The sequence below is a fragment of the Brassica napus genome, chromosome A10 (genome assembly GCF_020379485.1).
Source record: "Brassica napus cultivar Da-Ae chromosome A10, Da-Ae, whole genome shotgun sequence".
NCBI classification, from domain to species: Eukaryota; Viridiplantae; Streptophyta; class Magnoliopsida; order Brassicales; family Brassicaceae; genus Brassica; species Brassica napus.
The window spans coordinates 7,058,795-7,067,726 of record NC_063443.1 but is presented as its reverse complement, the minus strand read 5'-3'; the positions used below and the strand labels follow the sequence as shown (position 1 = coordinate 7,067,726).

The following is an 8,932-nucleotide window of genomic DNA, read 5'->3' as shown; positions in this document are numbered from 1 at the left end:
AAAGTAACAAACATTTTAATTATACGACCACAATCAAATAACAAACTTTTGTTGTTCAATAAAAACCACATATGGGTTAAGTGGGGTCCACAACTGGTCGTTGATTACACAACGTATTATTTATCTTTTAAATTGACATTTCATACACGTCACCGGGCTACTCCCGTCGTAGTTGCCATTTTTTTTGTTGTTGCTAACTTGCCATTTTCCTTCCTCAGCTTTATAATAGATTCGATTATTTGTTATTTCTCCATCGAAGGTTTCTTCTTCCCTACGCTATTCGATTTATCAAATCCTTTACATTCATTCCCTTTTCTTTGGATTTCGATTTTGTTCTTCTGATTCCTTTGGCAGATTACTTTATATTTTCCTTTTTCGATAAAACCCTTATTTGGTGGATTCAGATTTTTCTCAATTTCTCCGAAATCTTCATTCCATTCAAAAAGACCCAATTTGATTTCGTGTTGTTTGATCGATTCGATGAAGAAGATATGCGTGATTTTCCTTGTACTAGTTTCCTTCTTCTCCTCCTCCGCGTGTTCCGACGAAACTTCCCTGTTGCCGAAGCCGTCGATTCTCCAGTACCCGTCGGAACACAAGAAAGTCGACGGCGAGGAGGTCAATTTATACTGCACGAGCTGGAGATTCGCGGCGGAGACCAACAATCTCGCGCCGTGGAGCACGATTCCGGCGGAGTGCGCGGATTACGTGAAGGACTACGTGATGGGTAGAGGTTACGCCACCGATCTGGAGAGAGTCTCTGAAGAGGCTTCGATCTTCGCGAGCAGCGTCGAGTTCTCCGGCGACGGCAAAGATATTTGGGTTTTCGACATCGACGAGACTCTCTTGTCCAACCTTCCCTATTACATTGACCATGCCTTCGGGTACACGTCTCCTCCTTCACCCTTTCTTTTTCTTTTTTTTTGGTTTCTCAATCTTGTTTGCTTTCGGATTGCAGGCTTGAGCTTTTTGATCACTCGGAGTTTGATAAGTGGGTAGAGAGAGGAGTGGCACCACCCATAGCACCAAGCTTGAAGCTTTACCAAAGAGTGATTGATTTGGGTTACAAGATTTTCTTGCTTACAGGCAGGAAAGAGACCCACAGGCTTGTCACTGTTGAAAACCTCATCAATGCTGGTTTCCAGAACTGGGACAAGCTTATTCTCAGGTATGTCGGAAACAGAGAGTTTTTGTTGTTTATTTCCCCCATTGCGATCTTTTTGTGTGTACTCTTAGATCTTTCTTTGGCCTTGTAGATCTCCAGATGAACAGCACAAAATGGCGACGCTGTACAAATCTGAGAAGAGGGATGAGATGGTGAAAGAGGGATATAGGATTAGAGGCAATTCAGGTGATCAGTGGAGTGATTTGTTGGGTTCCTCCATTTCTCAACGATCTTTCAAACTCCCTAATCCAATGTATTATATCCCCTGAAGAGTGAAGACAAGAGAGCACCGTGTAGATACCAGAGATAATGAAAATGTTGTTATTTTGTTTGCCTCCCGCTTGTAATTTGTCAGCTATTAAATGTACTAATGACAGAATGCTATGTTTCAGAAACGCTTCTTTGGATAATAATAATATGGTATAGAGTTGACATAAATCTTACTAAAAACCGGAGCTTCTAACTCTAGTGGTAAAGGGCTTAGGGCATCAACATCGTTGTCCCTTAAGGTCCGTCCCTTTATATGTTTGGGTCGAAAATAAATCAAAAAGAAAAGAAAATGAGTGGAACGGGCCTAAAATAAGGGATTGCGGGCTCGTCCCGTGAGGCAACGTGTCAGCTCGGGATTGGGAGATCAAATCGTCGTCTTTGTCGGTGTCTTCGCGTCAATCTCATTCTCAAACAGAAATCGAAATACGAAATCTCGATGGCGAAAATCTGATCTCCTCAGATCGAAAGATCGATCTCTCTTTCACCGGAGTTTCAGTCGGCGTGTCTCCTCAATCGAAAGCCCAACTCACCAAAACGAGAGGTCGCAGCTTCCGTTGGCGTTTGATCCCCAGATCGAGATCCCGAGCTCCATCGACTTCCGTTCGCTTCCGGTCTTGTACGAACGGTCTCATCTTCCCCAAATCCTCTGAAACTCGACCCGAGCTCAATCCACAGCCGTTACCAAGGTATTTTCTTCAACTCCCATCTGAAATTGAAAATTTTAGGGTTTTGTATTTTGCATGCGAGTAGTCTGTGGTATAGATTCTATGTTGTTCGAGAACAATTGTACAGATTCTAGGGTTCGGAAATGTTTCATAGTTTCATATAGATTTTTAAAGATTTAAATGGTTGGATTGTGTGATTGTTTTCGTTGTAGCTTGATTGATTGTTTCGTATAAATTGAACCATTGTAGTCGTTGTAGCTTGTTTGATTGTTTCGTATAGACTGAACCATTGTTTTCATTGTAGCTTGTTTGATTGTTTCGTTTAGATTGAACCGTTGAGTTTGGTTGTAGCTTGTTTGATTGTTTGAGAACAAAAACTAGCCTCCGTATTTGTATGGTTCGAGAACATATGTATAACAAACCAGTAACTGATTTTAGCAACATGAAAGAACTGTTTGATAGTTTAGTTTCGATGCTTTGGATCCTATAACTGGTTTTGCGTCTCCGCCTAGCCATAGTTCATAGATCATATTTGTGAAATCGTTTACTTAATAGTTCATATAATAATAAAAGTAGCTTCTATACTTCATCTTTCAAGTTGTCTCTTGTTTTATTTTAAAAAAAATTCAATACTACTGATGTTGTTACGATTTAAAATTTCAATACTAATTTCAAGTGGTCTGTGGTAGTTGTATATTAAAGACACTGACTTGTTTTTCTGCTTAGTTACATTGTATACAGTATGTTTTAAACGAAATCCAATTACATTAATGATGTTGTTACGAAAGTTGATAGCTTTTTTTTGGTGTAATAAGTTAGGATTTGACATTTCTTGTTGGGAGTTCACCATTATGAGTTTCTATTCTTCACTTCAGCCTATAAAATCTCTTATCTCTTAACTCTTCTATCTCATAACTCTTTCTCCATTCTATCTCTTATCTTTCTCTCTTCTATGGATCCAAGCAATCTTCCTAGTCAGTCCGCTAGCTACGTAGGACTGCTTCACAATCAACAAGGAAGCGTTTATCATGAAAACTTCCCTTATGGAAGTTTTCATTCTAGTGTCAACTTTTCAGAATCCGATACTTTTCCGACTTTCAGTTCTCAACAATCTCAAGACGCACCAGTAGATGCACAAGCTGCCCGTGCTGTAAGACGCAAGTGGAGCCCTGCAGATGATGAGGTACTGATCAGTGTGTGGCTCAACACTTCGAAGGATTCGATTGTTGCAAATGAGCAGAGGTCGGGGACCTTCTGGAGGGGTTGCTAAGTATTATGCAGAGAGTGTTCATGGAAGAGAGGATGGTGTGAGAGAGCACGGTTGTTGCAAGAAGAGGTGGCACAGAATCAATGATGACGTTAACAAGTTCTGTGGCGCATACTCGGCAGCTCAGCGACAAATTAGCAGTGGTGAGTCTGACACAGACGTTCTGAACAAGGCGCATGAAATTTTCTTCTCTGATCAAGAGCACAAGTTCACACTTGAACATGCTTGGTGTGTGTTGAGGTTTGAACAGAAGTGGCTCAGCCTTAACACACCCAAAGCTGGTGGCGTTTCGAAGAGGAAGAATGTGCAGACAGATTCCCAAACTTCTACCAACGAAGGTTTCGTTGATGTTGAGAGCAGGCCCGAAGGTGTCAAGGCTGCTAAGGCTAAAAGAAATACGGGTAAGGGGAAGTTCGTGGCTGAGATTGCAACAGTTTGGGAAATGAAGAAGGACGATTTGGTGAGGAAGGAGAGACTGTCGAGGCTAGCAATACTAGACACTCTCCTTACCAAGCCTTTTCCATTGACTGAGAGGGAAGAAACTGCGAAGAATAAGCTCCTAGCCGAGTTATTCTGAAAAAAATTAGAAGAAGATGTTCTTGTATGTCGTCACTTTAATTTTTAGTTTGCTCTATGTTTGTGTTTGCTCTATGTAGTTCCGGTTTCGTTAAATGAATCATTTTCTTTCAATGTTTGTGTTATTGTTTATGTGTATATTTCTATGTTTCTAACTAGTATGCCTTTATGTTTCTAACCTGGCTCGACAATATTTGCAGGTTAAGTGAAAAATGGGACGTTACAGCTACTCACAGCCTTTAGAAGACGAGCTTTATTTGGAAACAATGACGACAGTGACTACAGCGAGACAGAGGATCTCATACGACGCGACCAAGCTGAGTTAAGCTTGGAACGTAGTTCGCAGGTTCACTACCCTCCGCAACCGGAGGTTGAGTTTGGTTTCCCGCAGGTCTGCTATTGTGGTGCTCACCCACTGCTTGCAACGTCTAACACTAGGAATGATCAAGGTATGTGCTATTGTAGTTGCTTAAGTACTTAGCCTGTGAAAAAAGGATTGTGCTAGTTTGTGTATGTGCTTAGCGAGTTTTTGCGTATGTTAAACAGGGAGAAGATATTACACTTATGCGAACAAAGACGACGGCGATTGCCATATTTTCAAATGGTGGGATGAGGCGGTGATGGATGAGATGATAGCCAGAGATATACACGTGTTTCAGCTGGCTGAAAAGGTAGAAAGCCTAACCCTTTTAACTGACTATGACACTGAGGAGAAGCTACGAAACCTAGAGAAGATGGTGGGTGATATGGCTAAGGAGAAATCATGTATGATCAATGGGTTTGAGTGCTTTGTAATAGGCATAGTTGTTCTTGTTGTGGTAATAGGCTTGGTGGTTATGTTAGTCTAATGTATGATTGTTTCAATGTACTGATTCCGTTAAGGAACCTCTTTCTTTCTCCTAATTTAGACGAATGTGTTCGCAGCTTCTAAGCGCATATCACATGACGCTTTTGTTCTCAACATTCACCTAAATATATATTTGAGAACTTGCTTGAGTGTCCGAACAATGACATATAATTTCTTTTACAAGATGTAACCATAATAATCAAGATTTTTCTACACATGGTTATTTCATTTATAACCATAAGTCACAAGTTGAGTTCCTTTGTACCAATAAGTCACATGATCCAAAGCACATGTTTATTTTGCTTCCTACCAATAAGTCACAAGTTGTACTAAAGAGAAATAATTCAATCACGGGAGATTTGTAGAGACTTCTTCTTTATCATATAAATAAGTATTGAGATTTCTTCTCTCATTACAAATGTGCAAAGTCTCATCTTCTCTTAAATTTCGAAACATTTTTTCCCTTTTTTAAAAATTGTCAATGGCTTCTTCTTCCCATTATCATTACCACAAAGATGATGATGATGAATTAGATGACGTTTTTGAAGATTTATTTGAAGATTTTGATTTTAATCCCACACCAAAAGAGTGAAAAAATGAGTTTTTATCGAGAGACACCGGGAGGAAGGCCATCAGAAGCTCTGGAATGATTATTTTAGCGAAACTCCAACATACCCGCACAATTTATTCCGGCGACGGTTTCGAATGAACAAGGAATTATTCTTGCGTATTGTGCATCGTCTCTCTACAGAAGTCGAGTATTTTCAGCCCAGAATAGATGCAACCGGACGATCGAGTTTAACTCCGCTCCAAAAATGTACCGCAACAATTCGTCAAAGGCGTATGGTGGTGGTTCTGACACAGTTGACGAATATGTCCGAATTGGTGAAACAACGGCAAGAAGATGTTTGCACAATTTTGCCGCGGGAATAATCGACTTGTTTGGTGATGAATACCTAAGACGTCCCACACCGGAGGATCTGCAAAGACTACTTTATAGTGGAGAACAACGTGAGTTTCTAGGGATGATTGGAAGCATCGACTGTATGCATTGGGAGTGGAAGAATTGCCCCACGGCTTGGAAATGAATGTATTCACGAGGAACCGGAAAACCAACGATTTTCTTCGAGGCGGTAGCTTCATATGACCTCTGGATATGGCACGCGTTTTTTGGAGCTCCAGGTACTATGAACGATCTTAATATTCTCGATCGATCACCCGTTTTTGATGACATTATTAACGGAATAGCGCCACAAGTTAACTTCTATGTTAATGGTAATCCATACCATTTCGCATATTATCTCACGGATGGTATTTATCCGAAATGGGCTACATTTATTCAATCTATCCGACTACCACAAAGTCAGAAGCATTCATTATTTGCTCAAACCCAAGAAGCTGTGCGAAAAGATGTCGAGCGTGCCTTCGGAGTCCTACAAGCTAGGTTTGCCGTTGTTAGAAATCCATCTAATATATGGGATAAAGAAAAAATATGAAATATTATGAGAGCATGTATCATACTCCATAATATGATTGTCGAAGATGAACGATCATCAAGAACGGATGAGAACGTTGATGAATTTGAAGAAGGAGATGTGGATACATTTTCCGTCAATATGCCTTCAACTCTCGGGAGTACACTTGATCGTCGAACGAGCGTTCGGAATAGACAAGTCCATCAACATTTGAAAAATGATTTGATTGAAAATATATGGGCTAAATTTGGACATCTTACAAATAACATATAATTTGTATTTTCTTTCAAAAATGTCATTTTCTTATGTTTTCAATTTTATTTATTATGATGTTTTTATTTTCTTTCAAAAATGTAATTTTCTTATGTTTTCAATTTTAATATTACATTTTTCTTTTATATGTTTTATTTAAAAATTCTCTTTTATATATTTCATTAATTATTAATTAAAATAATAAATTAAATTAAGTAAGGGACAACATTAGTCCCACCAATAATCAACTAATTTAGCAAAATCACTTACCTTAGTCCCTAATCAAAAAATAATAATAATAAAATAGTTAAGGGCCCTAAAACAAGTCCCACCTATAATGATGCTCTTACAGCTGTGAGTACCGCCACCTGGGTTCGAATCCCGGCCACTGGGGAATTAACATTTCGGCATCGCCAGAGACAGAGGACCGACACGTGGCAACACGTAACTAGTCTGGATCATTTCTGTGGGGCCAGGATACCTCTGTATAATTCAAAAAGAAAAAAAATCTTACTAACATCCATTTTGTTGTTAAGCTCTTTCTCAAAAAAAAAACATCCATTTTGTTGTCGTCATTGTCTATAAGAAGACTATGGATGCTAAGAAACCATCAGTTTCCAATGTTTTTTTTTATCCCTTGTATTATATATGATTTCTTTGGTAGAATAAATTGAAAATTTACCAGAAAAGATGGAAGAACTAGAGAATTCTAAACCTCCAAAATTTTCAAAGAAATCTTGATACTTTTTTTTTTTTTGTTACTGTGAAATCTTGATACTTATAGCATTATAACCCAGACATGAGTGCATTTTCTTTAAAAAAATATTTGTTGAAAAACCTATTTTTCATGTGGAAGAAGTGACAACTAAACTTGTTCTTTGCTTCACATTTATCATTTACGATATATATAATACCAAGTATTATCTGTTAGAGATATGATTGTGATCTCCATATATTACGTTCACGATCTCAATCTCCTCTGTTTAAGGAAACTGTTGTAACTAGTTATTGTCTAAGGCTCGTATATATAAGGCCTATAGGATTGTACATTATTCTTAAGCTTAATACAATATTTACATGGTATCAAAAGCATATCGATTACCCTAATTTTTTTCTCTGCCGCCACCCCCCTTCTCTCTTCTCAACCTTCTTCTTCTCTACGCTAAACCACCATGGCTGCAACAAATGAAGTAGTTGACACTACTAAATCTCTCCTTAACGTCAATATGGTTAATATAACCAAACTTACCACCACCAACTTCATGACATGGAATATGCAAGTCCATGCTCTCCTTGACGATTATGATCTCGCTGGCTACGTTGATGGATATCTCCAAGCTCCGGAAGAGACGGTTACTGTTGATAACACAACCACAACAAATCCCGACCACACCAAATGGAGACGCCAAGATCGTCTCATCTACAGTGGTCTCATTGGGACTCTCTCACCAACGATCCAGACTCTTGTTGCCAACACAAAGACTTCTCATGATGTATGGAAGTCACTTCATGCTACCTACGCTACCCCAAGCCGAGGACATATCCAACAACTCAGGCTACAACTCAAGAACTACACCAAAGGGGACAAGACCATTGACGACTACATGCGTGGTCTCAACAGTTGATTTGATCAACTTGCGCTGCTAGGTAAACCATTCGATCATGAGGACAAAATTGAGTATATTGTTGATGGACTCCCGGAGGAGTACAAGACTGTGGCTGATCAAAGTGAGGGTCGTGATGTCTCACCGTCGATCGTGGAGATACACGAAAAGCTCATCAACAGAGAGGCAAAGATACTTGCGGTCACTCCTCCTGCGCCCAGTGCTACTCCTATCACGGCAAACATGGCAACATCACGTCCTAACCAGCAACAGAACCACCAGACTTGCAACAACAACAACCAGACCTGGAACAACAACAAGTCGCAGCAGTACAACAAACAAGACAACCGCACATCCAAAGGCTACCAAGGCCGATGCCAGATTTGCAGTGTGTTTGGCCACAGCGCCAAGCGTTGTCCGCAGCTGTCTCAACAACTTAACACAGGCTACACGTCATCTCCATTCCGTCCATGGCAACCACGCGCTAACATGGTGGTCGCATCTCAGCACCCGAACAACTCTTGGCTGATGGACTCTGGAGCTACACATCACCTCACGAGTGATCTCAACAACCTGACGCTTCATCAGGCCTACAATGGCGAGGACTCTGTTCTCATAGGAGATGGAACTGGTTTGTCAATTACTCATACCGGCTCTCTATCTCTACCTTCTCATACACGCAACTTAATGCTTAAGAATGTCTTGTGTGTTCCCAATATTAAGAAGAACCTCATATCTGTTTATCGTTTATGCAATGGTAACAAAGTTTCGGTTGAATTTTTCCCTGCTTACTTTCAGGTGAAGGATCTCA

General features: G+C 39.9%; 1 protein-coding gene across 1 annotated transcript; it reads left to right on the top strand.

Moving 5' to 3' along the window:
* Positions 1–206: 206 nt before the first annotated feature.
* On the top strand, positions 207–1,603 carry LOC106402506 (acid phosphatase 1-like). The gene is made up of 3 exons (XM_013843257.3): positions 207–884; positions 959–1,168; positions 1,257–1,603. The coding sequence occupies exons 1-3, from the start codon at positions 481–483 to the stop codon at positions 1,432–1,434; spliced, it is 792 nt and encodes a 263-aa protein (XP_013698711.2). The 5' UTR covers positions 207–480; the 3' UTR covers positions 1,435–1,603.
* The last annotated feature ends 7,329 nt before the right edge of the window (positions 1,604–8,932 follow it).

Bases quoted from the DNA above. Each gene is read 5' to 3' on its own strand.
- LOC106402506 (XM_013843257.3), top strand. From the start codon at position 481: ATGAAGAAGATATGCGTGATTTTCCTTGTACTAGTTTCCTTCTTCTCC. The intron at 885-958 runs GTACACGTCTCC...TTCGGATTGCAG, and splicing joins TACATTGACCATGCCTTCGG to GCTTGAGCTTTTTGATCACT. The intron at 1,169-1,256 runs GTATGTCGGAAA...TTGGCCTTGTAG, and splicing joins TGGGACAAGCTTATTCTCAG to ATCTCCAGATGAACAGCACA.